At 38.8% G+C, this 19539-nt stretch overlaps 1 protein-coding gene and 1 non-coding gene across 4 annotated transcripts; both read right to left on the reverse strand.

Annotated features, from left to right (window-relative positions):
• Positions 1-1642: 1642 nt before the first annotated feature.
• On the reverse strand, positions 1643-18225 carry scn2b (sodium channel, voltage-gated, type II, beta). Of its 3 annotated transcripts, XR_011917143.1 has the most exons (6): positions 18126-18225; positions 10105-10265; positions 9812-10028; positions 9086-9278; positions 7907-7971; positions 1643-6822 (listed from the first exon to the last, which is right to left on the reverse strand). XR_011917143.1 is itself a non-coding variant. In XM_072392699.1 (5 exons), exons 1-5 carry the CDS (start codon positions 18199-18201, stop codon positions 6792-6794), a joined length of 678 nt encoding a protein of 225 aa, XP_072248800.1. In that variant the 5' UTR covers positions 18202-18225; the 3' UTR covers positions 1643-6791. The 3 variants fall into 3 exon arrangements, 2 of the variants coding, with proteins under 2 accessions (XP_072248800.1, XP_072248801.1); XM_072392699.1 differs by lacking the exon at positions 7907-7971; XM_072392700.1 differs by lacking the exons at positions 1643-6822; positions 7907-7971 and having other exon boundaries at positions 9082-9278.
• On the reverse strand, positions 15939-16012 carry trnat-agu (transfer RNA threonine (anticodon AGU)). The gene has a single exon. It is a non-coding gene; the product is annotated as a tRNA-Thr (tRNA).
• Positions 18226-19539: the final 1314 nt, after the last annotated feature.

A 19539-nucleotide genomic window follows, 5' to 3' on the forward strand; every position in this document is an offset into this window, starting at 1 on the left:
GTTTAACTATAAATGCTGTTAGAAAAAAAACATGTTTGTGTCGCTGCACCCTAATGTTGAAATGCACGTTTTATTTGATGCCTATAGTCTCATCAGCTTCTTCTACATTTCCTTTTGCTGAATCTTTTTTTCCTTGACTTCACAACAACAGTACATAATGCAGAGAAATAAAAGCATAAATGCAGATTTATATAGAAGATATTTCAATAGAAGCTACAAAACAGGGACACTACACAACAAGAAAGCCAAAACAGTAAGTAGAACTTGTTCCATCACAGAAAGGAAGAGATGTATAAACAAAGCAGGAGGTAAAGCAAACTGAGACGTAGAACGTGAAAGGCCAGAAACCCAAAAGTTAACAGATCAGCACAAAGAAAACAATCAAAATGCAAAATTAAATAACTATCACTTTGATAATTGTTTCAGAGTTGGAAAAAAATAGTCATACAATATTGTAAAGTGACATAAACTATTTTGGTGAAGCCTTCAAACTCACAGAGTAACCACTATTTAGAAAATGATGATTTCATTGTATCACATGCATTGATTTCATAATATAGAATGTCACCTCCCAGCTACAAGATTGTTATGCGGCCAGGTTGTTTTTAACCTCAGACGTCCTTAACCAAGCTTTAACGGATGTGATGATTGGGATTAAATCAAGAGCAGCTGTGAATACAATCGAAATCGGTTCTGAGATGAGAAGAGATTTCCTGCAACTTCCTCTAATGAAATATATGAAATATTACTGAAGCAACTTTGCATGTAATACTGCTGAAGCCACTCCCATATTCATGTTATAAGTAACCATCTCAGCGGACAACCCCCTGAGCCTCATTTTGATTTTTGTTGAATTGCATCCTCCTTCTTGTTAACCAGAATAAAAACGCTTCAACGTTTCAACTTACCAAATCCAAGTAATAATTTTAACTCTAAACAACCACTCAAACGTTTTTCTGGGTCACAATTAATTTTCTCTTTACTTTATCAAAACGTTCGACTCCCACCAACATAACATTTTTTCATGCATCTTTTTTTCCCGACTCATCTTTAGATCAGTTTGGCTGAAAATACATACTCTACATTCACAAAGTCACCTCTGAGGGATTCTCAGTGGAGCAGTGGTAGGTTGTCGTCTCTAATGAGATCCGAGCGCAGCTTGGCTTTCTGGATTTGACTGGTTAGCGCTTACATATGTTAGACACAATTCTTTGGATGTCATAACGGTGAAGATAGAGTATGTGTTCATTCTTTGGAACAATCCAATGTAGCATAGTAGTAAAGAAGAGGAACATGCAGTGGGTTTCCTTGTGCCCCAGAGGACATAAAATCACTGTACTAGCTGTGACACTGTAGGATTTATGGATATGAGGGTGCTACAAGGTGGCAGAGCAGTGCAGCTGTATGCCCTACAATTCAGTGTGGGGTTTCTATGTAGTTCCTCGTCTACTTCACTCTGGTAATGCTCCTTATTTGAAAGTAGTTATTTGTGTATTGTCCCTGTGATGTCCTGGTGGTATAACAGTTGTGTTTTTGACCAGTGTCAGCTGGGACAGACTTCAGGCTCACTCAACAATACACCCTCATGTGCATGCACAGATATTAGATGGGTCGATGCCGAAAAAGTGAAAAAAAAACCTGCCATTTTTGTAGATCTTTATTCAAAATACACAATGTAATGGTTGCTGCTTGTTCAGAAGCAGCACAGTGCAAGCATTAGTTTAGTGACAACTAACATTAAAAGTGATGTAAGAGAAACTTTTCAGGGCAAATACATAAATGGAAACGCACAATAGTAATGCACAATGTATTTAGTGTTATTCTCTTTTGTTTATGCTTGATAAATACAGGACAGTATACAGTATAGTGCCATATACTGTCAAACCTTCCTTGTTCTTTGTTCCTTGCTTTGGTTTTGCCCAAAATGTTAACCTACAATCACCTAACGGGTCTACAAACCCTACAACGTAAACATGCATGATTGCACAGTTCCATGAAATGTGTCCCATGAAATGTGTCCCATGAAATGTGACAGAATTAGGGCTTTTCAACAAATCACCACCATGTTGTGGTTCTTCACTTGCTGATTGTATTCAGTGCCAACTTGAGCTTTATCGATCATCAAAGCAACGCATAATAGTGAATATGTCATTGTAATGATAAACATGAGTTTTTAAAATGGCATAATATATTAATTAATCAATTTAAAACAAAATCAAACTAGGGCCTCATACCCTATTAGGCCTAAACAGAGACATATACACAGTTTTGTTATTGTTGTTATTATTTTCTTACAAAGACAGAAACTAGGCCTAACTGGAGGCAGCAGTCACCCTCCAGTATTATAAATATTCATATAACTCCTTGTTGACAAAGTCGGTGTTATCACAATATAAATGAAACATCATAGAGACATCCAGACATTAAGAAAGCTAAAATGCTGGATCACCACAGATCAAGAAACGTACATCATAACTTGGTTGAACATTCAAAGTGCTCCAAACAAATGAGTGATCAAATACACTACCAGCAACCACACCATCCGAAACACCTTTTTTAAATATTTTTTCACAACATCATCTATTTTCCTAATTTTCTCTAGATTCACATGCTCTCCACTACGATTATATTAAAACAAGTGCCAGTGTGTTAATGTGCAAGTCAATATCTACAGTTTCACACACAACTGTTGAGGTAAAGGCATTACTTTGGAGTCAGAGAAGAGACAGGACTTTTAAAAATTCTACTGTATATAATGGTTGTTTTTTATCTACACTCTTGAAAGTGTATGTGTCAAGGCGCAATATTCTCAGTAATGTTTCTTCGAATCTTTAAAATATGGTTGGTGTTGAGCTCCTCCTAGAGTTAAAAGATATAGGTTTTCCCATGATATAAAATATTTCACTTTTGGAAGCTAACTAATAGTTTGCGGGAGGCAGAGCAAACACAATAAAGTGCAACTAAATACTTCTGAAACTAAATTGAATGTACAGGTAAATGCAATTGTTGAAAAAAAAAACCACATATTGCTATGTTTGATAATTAGCATAATTTCCCTGTAACAGAGAATGAAACCTTGAATAAGCTTTGACTGGTATTGATATTGTTTTCTGGAAAGACCAAATTTAGTGTCCATTAGTTGATATAATTTTTTCTTATATTCCATTTTTTCTCTCTTTTCTCTGACAGATTCATAAACTTTGCATGCTTCTGCTGACAAAACCTGGGCGGATAATTACACTTACACATAGAAAAAACTAAGTTCATAAGAAGTGAGATGTATGCTCTGCTCAGTAAGCTTAAATTATATCATGAAACATTTGGTATTATTTACTTAAGTCTTTATAGATTACAGTTTATACCAACGTATAATATGGGTTAGCGAATAATTGGTGTTTGCATGTAGGCCTTTGTTTTCAGATATTTTTCATACCAAAAACACCATATTGCAAATAAAATATTGGTTCTTGAGATTTGAAAAAATAATGCAATTTGTTTTTATTTAGTTTTTATACAGCCTCCCAATTTTTTGTGAATTGGAGTTTTATATGCCTGGTGCTATGTCTAATGTAGCTGTCATATATCAAATTTCTAAACAGACCAAATGCTATACCCATGATTTCTTTCATTACACTGCAGACCAGCATCGGATTCATTTTCTTCACACTTTTACAGTGAAAGAAACCACCTACGCTGACCTCTCTTACTGCCATATCTCAATACAGTTTAAGTTTCACGGTGCATGCTCAAGCTCATTGCGTCCACTTTTATGTGGTGGCAAAGTGAGGAAGGCAAGTATCTGCTCTGGTCCACTTGAATGGCTTATGGCCAGTAACAGTGGAATAAGAATTATTGTGGGGGAGGGGTCAGATTGCTAAAACAAAGTTTTCATGTTTCTAAGAGACACGTGTGGTTTGAACAGCTGTGCAAACTGATGTTTAACCCATGGTATATAAATCAGCACATGCTAGTAAAACAAGAGTTGCATACAATTAGTTGTTGTTTGACTTTGAAGATGGTTTAGTCTCTAATTGAAGATTCAGGATACGATGGCCATTTCTCTTCATTGGTACCCTCTTCTACAAAAGCTTCAGCCTCTAGTTTCCCCTCCCCCTCTATCTTTTCCTCTGAAATCAGTTCTTATTTCCGTCGTTGGCGAAGACAGAGATTACAGAGAGTGAAATCTTGAACATGCTTTGAATTGGCATATATATTGTTTACCAGAAAGAAAAAAATCTTATTTTTTCTTATATTACAGTTTTTCTCTCTTTCCTCTGGCATATTTATAAACTGTGCATGCCTCTGCTGCCAAAACTTGGCTGGATAATTACCCTTCACAGAGAAACCAAACCAAAGAAAGTTTATAATAACTCTAATGTATGCTCTTCTCAGTCAGCTCATAAATGTGACCTTCTTTTATTTCAGCATGGAAGATTTGGAATTATTTGCTCAAGTTTTCACAGCTTACAGTTCATATCAGTCTGTGATATGGGTTAGCAATCAACTGGTGTCTAAAAATGTTTATATAAGTTGACATTTATAAGTAATATATGATTGTAAATGCAATGCGGAATTCTATGCGTTTCCATGCTGCCACTGGCAATTCTTTCTTTGCAAGATGTGCAAATGGCTGAAAAAAGTATTGCAGCTTTTGCAGAAATTGTAAGTACTGCATGTTTAAACCGTAAAAGGGAAGGTTACCCTAAAAATAATGGAAGCTGAACTGAAAAATGCCCCTTCCACTTCAGGCACTGTAACACATCTTTCCTTCATACGGGATCAGCCAGGATAGATTAACAAACGGGGTGGACAGTATAATATGTCGTAGAAATATATAAATCTGACTATGCTGCTGAAGGCCAATCTGATAAAGTGCTCTGAACAGCATCTCACGTCATTTTAACCAGTGCAGTAACTCATTCATGTCCCTGAAGGGCAAATAAGACATGAGTATATCAATAACTTTTATATCAAAATAAATCCAAAAAAACTAACTAACATAAAAGCAACTGGCAAAAAGTGAAGGTAGAAATGAGTAATTATTTTAGATGCTTCAGATCAATAATCATGCTGACATGATCCTAGGAAAAAAATTATTACTGTGTTAGTCCGACTAAAATCATACAAAAACAAGCTTCTCAAAACTGAGCTAACATGCCAACATATTGGGGTTGGGGATCAAATCACTCCTGCACTTATATGCTCAACTAGACTCGGAGCTTAGGTGCTCTGTACGTGCTCTAAAGTTGAATCTTTTTGCATGTTTTTTGTAAAATCAGTAAGGTTACATATTTCTCAGTTTTTCTTTTGGAAGACGTTCAAGCACGTCAGAAATTGAAACTAAAAATCAGCCAATAGAGACTGTCAATTCACACTTGCCTAAAGGATTTCCAGAATGCCACTCTGCTTTGATAGAATCCAGATTTTACAACCACAGTGTAATCTGACAAAATCCCTTTTCAAGTCACTTAAAGACAACGTCTGTGCAGTGAATTTGGCTGCTTAACATGTAACGATCTCCCAATGAGTAACAATGTGTCTTCCCATATACACAGTATCCCGCCGTCAGATACACTTCAATAAATAACTTGATTTTGCTCCTGTTCATGTATACTGGGAAAGGGACAGTGGTTCCATTAAATGGGCCAAGTTGAGCTTCAGCACGACTTACCTGTACATGTAACTGTGCTATGTTCAAGGTACCAGTCATCATAAATGTGGTGGAAAATGTACTTCAAAGTACGACACACAGTACTGTGAAATTATTGCTCTCTTTTTGGTAACCTCTGGGGTTTTTGAGAGCATGTTCAAGTTTACAAACTATACACATATAAAGAAATAAGACATTCAGTAAGATGGTGAAAGACAACATGTACTGCAATGACTTCATAAGAAAAAAATGTTAAAAAATGGAAACTAGGTTATGGTGATTAGCTGCATTTGTGCTTTTCCCCATTGTGACGAGCCACAATGTCTACTGATCATGTTAGGTGTTTTTCATGAAAACTTCCAAACTGTAAGGAATGTATGAGAATCTTCTCTGGCTCAGACACAAATAGACATTACTGACACATATAAACACCATGTGGCACAGATTAGACATCCCTGTAACAATGAAATCCAGCTGTCGAGAGACACATTGCACTTGTTCTGACTGCATCTATGTCAGGGTGTGCAGGCAGTTAAAATACATGGCTTTGAGGCAATGCAAGAGTCATTGGATTTATAGTATGAAAACCCAAAACATTTAAAAAAACTTTAGCTGAGATTGTTAAAATTTTACCTCATAAGCTCTGCCTCCACAGACATTGTTAGGTTTATTTATACCAAGCTGTAGGTAATTTATAGACTTTTTTTCTTTTTTCCACAAAACATCTGACTAAATTTAAAATCACATATATCGAAAGAAATGAGAGCAAAAATATTACTTTTTTCCTATATTCAAAAGTCCTATATTCAAAATATACTGTGGAATGCATTTTTTTAGGTCATATTGCCCAGCCCTAACCCTTAATGTCGTGTGCTATGAAAATGGCAGTCAGTATTACAAGAAATACATTTAGTGTTATTGAGAGTGACTTGGAGCTATAAATGAAAGAATGTGGTGTTTAAACTCCTGACTGGAAAAAACACATCTCATACAGGCATACGGAAATATGTACACACACACATAGACACATTCAGTCCACATACACACAAAGAATCTCACTTAACTGCATTGGACAAACACACACACACACACATGCAGAGAGGACGGCTGCATCGATGGACGATGGTTGAAGCAGTGGTTACTACAGCATCTTAGGGAGGGGATGCACATGTCTGAAAGAAAACAGAAAGACGGAATTGTAATTTTATTGTAATAACTTGCACGTCCACAGTCTTTCTCCAATTGATTACTTTGGCCAAGTTCTGATTGCTGTTCATTACTGTCCTTTTAATGTCCGGTTAAATCATTTTCTCCATGTGGCAAGCCATGACACGGAAAGTTAATGCTGCTAAGAATGTAGCGCCTTCTTGGTTTGATTGGTGTAGATATTTATATTCAGGCCAAGTTCTAGCACTGGTAGCATTAATGTTACCACTGTGTTTTAAAAAAGGTAGATGTGAACAACATAAATCGATAAAAAAAAGTTTCTCATATAACCATTGAGTTGGTCCCAGTAGAGATGTGTGTTGAATTCCCTCCGTTAGCTCCCCTATAGCTGGAAGTAGCCACATAACAGTAGCTATGTGCTAACAGAGCTATAGTACGCGTTCATTCATTCATTCGCCTTAAAGTATTGGTGAAATAAAGACAGATAATGCCTTATTTAGAGGCTGCATCGTCCCTGCCCTGTTCACTCTGTTATATGAATATACACCGATTGCAAGTTTTCGAAATCGTTTCCGAAGGACGCCGACTTTCGCCAAATTGTTCTCGGTGAGTAGATAAACGTATTTCATGCCAGAAATAAAGTCTAGGTTTAAAAAAAAACGGAGTTCCCCTTTAAAACCGGAGAAAGCAACTGCCGGAAATTCCGTTCTGAGCGGACCAATCACAGCCCTTTTGGTCGGCGTCAACTCAACATGTAGTTATGAATTTTTGGAGGTGCACGTCAGGCTACGGCATAGGGGTCCACGTCGCTGCAGAAGCATAAACTAAGGTTTAGTTTCCAGTCAGCAACAACTATGCTGTCTGCCGGGGCCGTGAAATACGTAGCCTATTCTGCCTATTCTCAAAGGACAATGCAGCCTTGTTTATTTGTTTAAAACTAGGTAATCAAAAGAAATTTGCTATGAAACCATATCTAAAAAAGCTTGCTACTGCACTGTACTGTCACTTTGCAGTTGGAGGAAAACAGCTACTGTTTGAGGAGGATAATAGTGGATAACATAAGTTCAGTTTGCACGAATGGGTATTTACCAGATGAGGCTTTGGAAATGGGAGCTCCAGAGACTGGTTAAGTCGAACAATCCAGTTATGGTTGTCTATTAAAAAAAAAGAAAAAAAAAAGAGATAGTAGAGGTATCCGACAGCATGATTCTTCATTCTTTTGCTAATGTCTTTGTACAACCCCAATTCCAAAAATGTTGGACACTAAGTAAAATGTAAATATCAACACAATGCAATGCTTTCCAAATCTCTCCAAATACTATTCAATAGAACATGGAGATCACATTAAATGTTGAAAGTGAGCCATTTTTCTGTTTCATGAAAGCTTTAATCAGCTGATCTTGATTAAAATGGCACCAATATTTCTCATAAAATTCTGGGAATTTATGAGAACAGTTGCTGGAGCTTAGGGGGAGGAATGTTTTTGTCTGATAAAAGATTAGCTGAGATCTAGCTGCTTAACAGTCCCGGGTCTTTTTACTGCATTTTGCATTCTATGAACCAAATGTTTTAAATTGATGAAAGGTCTAGACTGCGGGCAGGTAGGTCAACAACTGCAGTCCACTATGCAGCCATGTAACAGATGTCGTAATAGGTGCCATACGTAGTCTAACATTGTGAAATATGCAATGCCCTCCATGAAAAAAAAAGTATGTTGCTCTAAAACCCGTAGATACATTTAATCACTGATGGTGTTTTTCAATATGTGAAACTTTCCGGTTCCATGGGCTCTACTGTACCACCATACCATCCAAGATGCCGGCTTTTGAACTGAATGCGTATAACAAGCCAAATGGTCCCTCTCCTTTTTTGTCAGGAAGATGCACCATCCATGTTTTCCAAAAAGGATTAGCTGAAGTTAGCTTTGGCCCAGAAAAATATGTTTGGATTTGTGGATCATGTTCACATATGGCTCAAGCATTGCTATAAAATTTGGTAGATGCTTCTTTGCAGATAGCTGAACCTCTGTCCATCTTTACTTCTAAGAGACTCTGTTTCTCCAAGGTGCTCTTTTTCTATTCAGTCATGTTACTGACCTGTTGAAGTGACGAGCCATTTGAACAGCTGTGCAGACTAATATCTAACCCATGGTGTATAAATCAGCATATGCTAGTGAAACAAGAGCTACATACAATTAGCTATTGCTTCACTTTGAAGATGGTTTAGTCTCTAATTGAAGATTCAGGATACTGTGGCCAATTCTCTTACTTGGTACCCTCTTCTGCAACAGCTTCAGCCTCTAGTTTCCCCTCCTCCTCCATCTTTTCCTCTGAAATCAGTTCTTGTTTCTGGTGTCGGCGAAGACATTTCACCACCACCATGGAAAGGATCAGCAGAGCTAGTGCTCCGCCCACTGATGCTCCAATAGCAACTGCAATGGTTGAATCTCTTGGAGGGGGCACTGAGGAAAGGAGAGGAGAGAGTTAAGTATTTTGTAGACAAAGAATGGCTGGCTAAAAGCTCTGCTGGGCTGATTAAACAGAGTGGAAAGAAGGAAAGTGCTGCTGAGTTAGCTTCTGTCATGTGTGTGTGTGTGTAAGTGTGTGTGTGTGAGAGAGAGATAGAGCAAGAGAGATGCTTAGGGACCACCTTCAACCTCTTGCTCATCATTAATAAATAAAAAGCTGACTCATCACCAGTAGATTCCCATGTACCAGGAGACACACAACCACAGTCCCACTCAAAGTAAGTCACAAATGTTTGATATAAAGTAAGCAACTCTATCCTTTTGTTAAAGCAGCTGTGAAGTTTTGATCAAATCAACAATAGTTCTAATATCACTTACATCAAAATCTAAATTTTCAAAGTAAAATCTTTCCTTGAAAATAATTGTCCAGAGTTCCTGGATTGTTGGTATGCAACTGTGAGACAATTAGTAAGCGTATCTTCAAATCAAGGCTAATGAGTTTGCTGAAGGAAGAGTTAACATCTTACGTTCTGTCACGACATTGAGTTGAATGACACCATGTCCCTGGATGCGGTCTGGAGGGTTTCTCACGTAGCAGTTGTAAATCCCCTCATCCTCCAGCTGAACGTCGGATAGAGTGATTGACAGGTCGTTCTTGTCCAGATTCCCAGTAAACATGACCCTCTCTCCAAACCGGTCTGAACGCAGTGGTACCATTCCTTTTTTTCGGTAATAGGTCATAAACTACAGAGAGCGAGAAAGTGTTTAGACTTTGAAGATGAGCATTTGGTGTGAATGTGGTAAAGTCGAGCCACGTTACCATCTCCTCTGTGTCATTGAGGGATTCTTGGTAGGTCCAGTTCATAGCAAATTTGGTGGGGTCAATCTTATAGCAGGAAGTGAATGTGCAGGGGATTGTGACAGTAGTACCATTCAGTGCATTAATGTTGTTGGCCACAATCACATCCATGCTTGAACAACCTGCAAATAAAAACATAAGCACAGGTAATGCTAAGATACAACGACAATGAAAGTTTTGTCATTTTTAAGAAATGCCAACAAAATATGGAAGAAAGAAAAAACGATTGCTCACATTTAAGTATAAAAGATTTTATATTAAAACTGATATTCAGTCTTTTTTCCTGTAATATTTCTAATACAGTCAATCGGGCCAGGATAGTTAAATTGGAATCTTGTTTAATATCAAATGTTCAAGTTTAAGTAAAGTCACTGGTCACATATGTTAATGTCAGCCTTGACTGGTAAGCCTTTATGAAGTCTTGTTATAACTCCAGTGAAGTCATGCAGTGTAAAGGAGGTCCAGACCTTTGACCTACAACACAGTTCTTCATTTAGAGCCATTTAAAGCTGTATGACTTCACATATAATCTGTATTTGGGCAATCCAAACTATGACAGAAATATTAAAAATACTCAACAAAAAAAAAGCGCAGCTGTTCGCTACTCTGCTCAGCTGAAAAAGACTCAGGATGATTGCATAGACACTGGAGTGGTAGTGCAATGTTGTATGTTGCAGCCACAGCAGCCCAAATATAACCCTCAGCTTGCAAATGCACTTAAATCAGAGTAGCACGTCTCCAGCTGTTCAGCAGTCAGGATCAGTCATGTTTTCGGGTTTGTGTTGCAGCCAGTTGCAACAGGAACATTTCACCGGAATGAAATGCGTTTACTAGCTTTTCTGGAGACAAATGTTACTATAAACCAGCATGAGTTGAAAAGAGGATTCCCCCAACATCTTGGAAACTTTGCTGATAGTTCTCAAAAATGTAGTGCACACAAGACAGCCCAAGAATGTCACTTAATTCAAAGCAGAGGACTGGACCCAGACTATTTAGTCTTTTGGTGATTGCCTGATAAATAAATAAAAATGTGTTGCTTTTAACTTAATGTTCATCTTTTAACTCACTGAACCACTCACTTCTACTTCTCTGAACTACCACTGCTACTAACCGGAGGTGCTTAAATCTCTGCATGATACTGTATTGTAACTGCTATCAGTGTACCTTGAAATATGATAAATGCAATTATTATTTAGGTTCCACAAGTTTTCCTCCTCCCCCTGAAACATTTGGTCTCAGCATGGTCTTACACTCCCCAGACAGAATTTGTGCGCAGCCCTCAGCATGCAAGTGTGTATTTGTGCGTGTGCACGATAGGACTCTGCACCAATCTCTCCTCTGCAGTCGAGTGCTTCTGGCTTCCTTCCCACTGCTGCTGCACCACTCCACAGGCCTGCTTTTCTCTGCACTACACAAACACACACACATGCACGCACACACACCCTTGCACTTTCCACATCTCCACCCACTCCATATATATAATTCACATACTCACAAACACACTCTTACATACATACCATATTCCACACGCACACTTCATTCTCTCTCACACACACAGATGCAAACACACACACAAGGTGTGCATCGTCAGCAGGGGGCTAACTCTGCTAACTGTGCTATGTCAATGTCATCCCTGCAAACTGACCTATCTGCACACAGAGCACACAGCAATGAATTTAAGCAGACGCCGCTGCCAGTGCCCCACACATACACTCACATTAGCACTGCAGACATATGCGCCTTTGTTACTATCAGTTGTACACAGAAATACAGCACGAGAGAAACCGTTTGGTAGAGACTCTCGCTCCTGCTGACTCAGCAGTCCTGTGGTTAGTGAGAGAGACAGGCAGATGCAGAGACTTGCTAACAGATGAAATACTGCAGTGAGGCACCCTCATGCGACTCCTCCCTCTCTCTGCCCCTCTTTTTTTTCCTCTCCCATCTTTGTCCACCTCCCTTGCCTCCCTTTACGCCTCTTTTCTAGTACCTCTTCTTTCTAAACCCTGTACTACTTCAACCCAAGTGAGGTCATCTTCCCTTTCCAGTACCCCATGCATTCATCTAGCTGACTTCCATATGTTTTACTCGACTGTTATCTTGTATTACAAGGTCAATGCAGAAAGGTCAAACAGAGACAAGTCTATTAATCTAATAAAATATCTGAAAGACAACTTCAAATAATTTATGAATCCATTTTCATGCCATCATGTGTGTTTCTTTGTGTTATTACGGTATAAGACAGCATGCATTCTTCTTTATTCATATACATAAAAATACATGCACTCATCTGAATTTAAAAGGTATTGCAGTCTATTCACCATTAAGAAATCAGCAACTGAAACAATTTCAGTTTATTTTGGGTATTCATTGTATTTAAATTTTTATTTTCTATATTTAGCACTTGATAACTTGCTTTACAGCTGATAGACAAATGTGACTGTCCATGTAATATAATATAGTCTCTACACATCTGTTTCGATCGTATGTCCATACTTGTGATAATTGTTGTTAACCTCATCTTTCATATTGCTAAAGTATTTTTCAGACCCCTGAATGACAATATGTTTTGGGACAAGAGAATGAAAAAATGAATGTATTTTCAATTTCAAATTTAAAACTAGGAACTTCCCCAATAAACAATCCCCAGTCGTACAAATTGGCTAAAATTGTAGACAAGTCCACCCCGCGTTCAGCTCTGTGCTAATCAAAACCACTAAGCTCAGTTTGAGAACTGGAAGAAGCCTCGAAAAGGAAATCTCAACAAAGAATAAACAAGAGATTTTTATATTTTTGTCTTTTTGTTACTTATGTTCTATTTTTCACGTAAACAGTTGTTTTATGTAGATTCATACCATTTTTTTTTTTTGCATTTTGATGAACTATTAGATTGAATTGAAGCTCATCTCACAAGAGTTTATTTTATCCACTAGCAAAGCCAATCTCTCAAAATACTCTTGTAAATGCATGCACTTTGATGCGCCATCTCGCAAAACCAGCCAAAACTCCTTACTTTGGCACTGGAGAGAGAGACGGAGATGATCCTGGTTAACATAAATTAATATGTACCTGCGTATAGAGCTCTTTACTTCATGCTCAAGAAGGACAATTAGCTCTCTCTGTTTTATTATAATGTGGAATCGTCTCAATCTCTGACCAAATGACAGTGAACGGGGGACGGGGCGATGTTCTTTGCAAAAAGTGGAACGTGATCAACATCACATAGGAAGACATAGCAAGGGGCCAAACATGAACATCACAATGTAGCAAGATCTGTGGAGACATTGAACACTGAAGTGATGGTATATGGAATGTAAGCAGCACCTTTGTGCAGAGCAAATTAAGGAAAATGTGGCAGTTGTTCAATTTATTGTAAAACTGGAACGTTTTGCACCGTGGACCAATATGGACCAACTTGATTAAACATTTGATCAAGTTATTGGATTGACAATTGAAGATTTTTTTTCTTTCTGAAAGAAAGAAAGGAAAAGTTGACAGGCATCCAGGAAGATGAAAACATATTCCCCTACTAAGCTCTGATGTAGCAAACCTACGTCATGAATAAACATGAATAAACATGAATTACTGATGAGCTATTTGTGCTGTTCCCACAAATACAAGAGAAGACAACTGGCTGATGTAAGAGCATCATTCCAAAACAAATCCAGAAAATATGGTCAAAGCAAAGGATTTTTTGTGTGTGTGATCTTTTATGAATTTAACTTTAAACTTTTCTGCTTCAATTGCTTCAAATTTGACAGTTATTTGGAAACATTGCTTCTGTCTGAGTACAGACCAATACATCCAGTGGTTTGTCACAAGCCACTGGGAAAACATCCATTCAAAAATGTGCAAATATTTCTGTACAAAACTGGAAATTTAAAAAAACAACTCATTATCCGTTAATCCATTGTCCAGGGGGACACAGGAAATAGCACAGTCTCGGCTAAACGCTCCCATTTCCAGATTTCAATTAAACTAGGCATCAGAGAGTAAAAATTGACAAAACACCTACTTTTTTACCAACATAAAATAATCTGGTGTCCTCTACAAGTGATTTAAAGCTCATTCAAGAACGCAAAGATTTACAGCTGAGTGTTTAGAGGATGTTTAAAACAAGTTTGCAGTCTGTCTCATTTTCATGACAGTCCTTTCCTAGGGCTCATTGAAACAACCTCTTAATATGTCACCACTTAACTTAGTTTTCATTCCCTGGATAATTAACACTAGATCTGATTCTACTTTGGTTCTGCGGTATAATTTCGTGCCATTCGATCTGGCTGGGTTTTTGCTGCTGAAGACGTGATTGTTTCTCTGTGCCACAGGCAAAAAGTCATATGCACTTGAGATGCATTCGATTAGGTCAGGACAAGACATCAATTGTAATTAATTTATTGTCAACTTTTGCTTGGCATTTGAACACTTGACTTTGACATGTACCCTTTTTGTGTGAGACTATGCTTCAATTTGGAAATCATTTAAGGGGTTTGCTGGAAAACTGACCGCTGGAGAATGACAGCAGGCAGCGGGTCAATAACGCCAGGGCAGCATAGGGCTGCTTTGCTGGCAAATGTCACACTTGATTTGAATAAAGGATGTACATCTTTTTGGAGAATATTTTGGCTGCAGCGTGCTGCCTTTAAATTTTTGTATCTAGCCAGGTTCCATACAGCTGAGGTTGTCTCTAGTGCCCCCTGCCTTGGAGTAAGTCAAACTGCGTTCTGCACACTGCAGCAGCCAGAGGCCAATACGGCTCGCTACAAAAACATGACTGCTGCGGATTCGTCAGGGAGCTGCAGAAATCCTCCGGGAAGGAGTGAAGCATACTCTGATTATGTCATGACTATATTGGGATAGGGCTCATCGCTATAAAACAATAGACAAAGAAAACGTGCAGTGTTAGCGTTATATAAACAACACTAAACTCAAGAGATTAAAAATAGAAAAAAAACAGAACCACAGACTACGACGCATTCAGAACATCCAAGATTGCCTTATTTCACTGCTGTCATGGAAACTATTGATGGAAGTTAAAAAAAAGAGGCCTTAGAAGGTACTTCCCATGTACATGTCCTCTTATCCCCTCCACTCTCTCAGTATTATGCATTATTGACAACCACATCTGCTTGTGGTAGTCATAAAGTCTTGCTGTGTTAAAGTACACGTCATGGACAGCAGATTTTAAACCTATAAACAAAACACGTATGGTTCACTCAAACCCTATACTCATCACCCCATGCTCAAGGCTGCGGAACTGCCGCAGATGTGAAAAAATTGGTTCAGCATCGTATGGGGTGGTGGTGTTTATTAACTACAGATAATGGATAATACTCTTTAGACAACCAGAGTGGTGTGATCACCATCTTTCTGTCAAAGTACTGTTACTACCTGGGCACAATTGAAGTCAGATGGCAAATAGACTTTTTTTTCCCCCTCAATGGGTCAGGACACCTTGATCTTATTGTTGCCAAATAATGTCCTTCATCATTTTAGTTGTGGGCTGAGGTCCAAATTTGTGCAGCAAAATACAGGCAGGATCAAATTGACTGCTGCCTGATGGTGCTGTGTGATGAATAAGAATCTAAACACATCAAGTACTACATACTTTGTGACAGTACTGTGGGTCACCTAAATATGCAGCATTAACATTACATCAGTAACTTTTCGATTTTAGTAGATGTGCTGTAATACAACAGAGATCAAGACAATGCCATACTTTGGTGGTTGACTTGTTTTGAGGAACCATAGGATATAGCTGGAGATGTTATCAAGTTATACATAGAGGTTTAGTGGTGAAAAGGCACTGCTGGGATTCGAACCCAGGATCTCCTGTTTACTAGACAGGCGCTTTAACCAACTAAGCCACAGCGCCCATGACTGTGCCAGTAATTACAGTAAAAAACTATCCGCGATGTTTCTGTCGATTTGATATGCTAAGTATATTATATTCGATTTAGTTTTTATTTATGTCAATCTTTCATTTCTTCACCAAACTGACTATTGCTAGTTGACATTAGAATTCCATATCAGTGCCTCCTCAACACATTGTTCTGCTGCCCTCTAGTGCTTCTCTGTGGGAACTGTAACTGCAGTTGCTAAGCAAATGTGAACATCACAGGAATGCTATGCTAACAGATATGCCATCAGCTTATACTTCTGTTTGTGTTGGTATGAAGGACATCAAACAATACATGGGAAACTAATAAGATTTTTCTTCACATCTTATTTGAGGGGTTGTGAAAAAATGATGGCCAGTAAGATTAATTGTCATGTACAGGGAGATTCACAAAATTTCTCCTCTGCATTAAACCCATCCAGGTTGGCACCTGCTGAACACATATGCACATGCACAGGGTCACACACTCATGGAGACAACTGCCATACACCGGAGCGGTGGGCAGCCATTCAGTGCCCAGGGAGCAAAGGGGTACTGTGCCTTGCTCAAGGGCACCTCGGCCATGGCAAGGAGGTGGACTGCCACCCTCCAGCTGTCAGTTCACTAATCTTTTGAGTGGTGAGAGTGGGATTCGAGCCTGAGCCATGGCCGCCCTGTATTTATGCGATGTGCTTTTACTTGTTGGTAAGCACTATAAATATAAGTTTAAAAAATGGAGGAATTGCGTCACTTTTGACAACAGTAAGTTTGCAGTTCTTCTATGCCATTTCAAATCACTGAACATCTTTTCACCGATATCTAAATGCCAGCCTTGTTAATGCATCCTCTCTCCTTGCGCTGCTGAGAGCAAGAGTGCATCAAGAGCGATGTCTTTTCTCTAATGAGCTGCATTTGATGAAACAAGAAGGTCAAAACACAAGTGGATGACAAAACCCAGTTCTGTCATCTACAGATATTTTCTCACAATGGGTGTATTCATGTACAAATTTATGATGATTAAGAAAAAAGATGGGCATAGTTTTTTTATTTGTTTACCTTTACAAGGTGTGCAGAAACCTGAATGTTCTCTCAAATAAATGCTGTTATCTTTGTCAGCAGGCTACAGAACAAGGTGGACTACAACCTCCCTCAAAGAAACCAGGAATGCATTGTGCACAATTTGAAAATATTAAGACATCAAATGCTGTCTTCTCCATCACACATCATGTTTCCTGTAAAGTAGGTTAACGGTGATGGCATCAGTCAAGGAAAAAGTAAGAAAAAAAATCCTTTTATTAACGAACTGGGAGGATCTTGTTGAGTTGTTCTGGTACACAACACATTCACAGGTACAGGACAGGCGGTGGGAAGTTGACTTTTATATTTTGGGGTTGTTTGCTTATACCCAGTGTGTCTCATGATGTTTGATTAGATGCGCACGGCACTGTGTGAAAGGATGTCAAAAACATCACAAATCAGTTTGTGTTTCATGTAATCCAGCTGTTTCACACATTCACGTGTTCATATAAATTCATATACATATGAGCCTCTGTCTGCTGCTGAGTCGGTTACAAGGATTACAAGTATCAGCGCCGGATTGTTAGCACCCTATTAAAAGGCCTGGCTTTATCCATCATTCAGCATTGGAAGCGCTGGGTCACAAAACCTATTTTTATAAACTCAGATTACGCCAATAGTTTTTGTATATGGTGCGCCATTATCCCATGTCAACGCTGTGCAACATCAGGACACAGATGTTGCTGTAAAGGGGCTAAACAGAGACATGATGTGGTATATGAATCCAACTAAAATTAAAAAAGCCGAACAGGTGTTTATAGTGGGAGTTTTGCGGTGGAACACAGCCACAACAGTGTCGTTTTAATGAGAGGCCTTGTCAAACCAGGTACAAATATGGCTTAACAATCAATCGACATTATCTCATATTACGCCCATCATTACTTCACCAACACTTCCCTTTCAGTCTCTGCGCATAGCCTAAGGTAACACACGCACTCGGATATGAGTGAAAAGGAGACATCGCCTCGTTGTCCCTTTAATCGGCTTCTTAATGTGTCATAACACTGATTGCTTTGGCTGTTTTGTGTCTTACCAGAGAGCGAGAGCAGCAGCAGCAGCAGCGCGCTCACCATCTGAACGCCGAACCTCTTCTGCGCGGGCGAAGACATTTTCTCTCCTTCTCCTTATAAAATTTGAAAACACCGATATGTCTCTGGAAGAAAATGCAATGAAATAGAAAAAGAGAAATCAGAAATTCCGCTCAGTATTTGTTCGCTATAATGCTAAAAATTGTAAATTTGTTTTAGAGGCAGGACATGGCTGGCAGTGTCTGTAGCCTTATGACGGTTGATCTTATGGTTGTCGGTTTGTTAGTGATGGAGAGCTTAAAAACTGCAGTGCTTTAAAACAGAGGACATCAGATGGAGGGTTATATATTGTCGCTATAGTGTAGTTATCTAATGAACATATACGCTTATGAACATATTGATGAATAAAGCGTGAACAATTATAAATGTATGCAAATTCACATGGCGTTGCTTTTCCTGCTCTCTCAAAACACAATTTTTTTCTTTTAGCAACAAACGTTTGCCACATATCAAGATAGCAGGAATCGTATAATGTGAGGAGAAAAGGGGAGAAACTAAAAGAAGATGTGTTTGTATTTCATTCAACCAAAATGGATAGGGTTTTGAGGAGTCACCCAGATGTTAGAATAGTCCTCCATGCCACAGCCAAAGGGCCACATAATTACTGCTCACACCCCTGAAGAAAAAGGAGCACCCTTCACCCTTGTCAATAGTGAAAATTGATTGCAACTGAATGACACTTTATAAACATTGTTTGGGTGAGAAGACCCGATTAAGCGCAACCAGGCTTGCCGTGCAGACAAACGAAAAATTAAATAGAGCCCATCCTCAGCCTTCCGCTTTAATCCATTCCATTCTTCCTGTGGGAGGCAGGAGGAGAGGACAGTGGGAGATAAAAGAGGCAAGCACTAAGACATCTTCTTTTCGCTCAACTATTGCCCTACCAATTCATTTATGGCAGGAGGGAATGCCAGAAAACAAACGGAGTGTTTGGCAAAACTACAGGTAAAGAGAGAGGGAGGTTATGAAAGGGGATGGGTTGCGGGATGGAAGGACAGAGAAATGTTTCATACCTTTTAACAGAATGATGATATCAGCTCTCAGAATTTGTGTGATGCCAGGTTCCATGGATGTGAGAACTATAGAGAAAAAGAAGAGGGAGAGAGGGGCGAGTTGTTATGCCAAGATAGGAGGAGGAAGAAGGGAAGAGGACAGGAATAAGGGAAGTTGCAAGTTAGAAGACATTAAGCCATCAGGAGTAAAGCGTGGGTAGAAGGAGAGTGTGGGCTGGTTGCCAGTCTGTGGTTATCATAACGAAAGTGCATACTCCAGTAAGATAGTGTCTCCAAGCAGAAAATGTTTCCGCAGGGTATAGCCATTACCAACGTCCACTTAATGGACCTGTAGAGTCACGTGATG

This window comes from Leuresthes tenuis, unplaced genomic scaffold, assembly GCF_036924035.1.
Source record: "Leuresthes tenuis unplaced genomic scaffold, fLeuTen1.0.hap1 SCAF_9, whole genome shotgun sequence".
In the NCBI taxonomy this organism is placed as follows: Eukaryota; Metazoa; Chordata; class Actinopteri; order Atheriniformes; family Atherinopsidae; genus Leuresthes; species Leuresthes tenuis.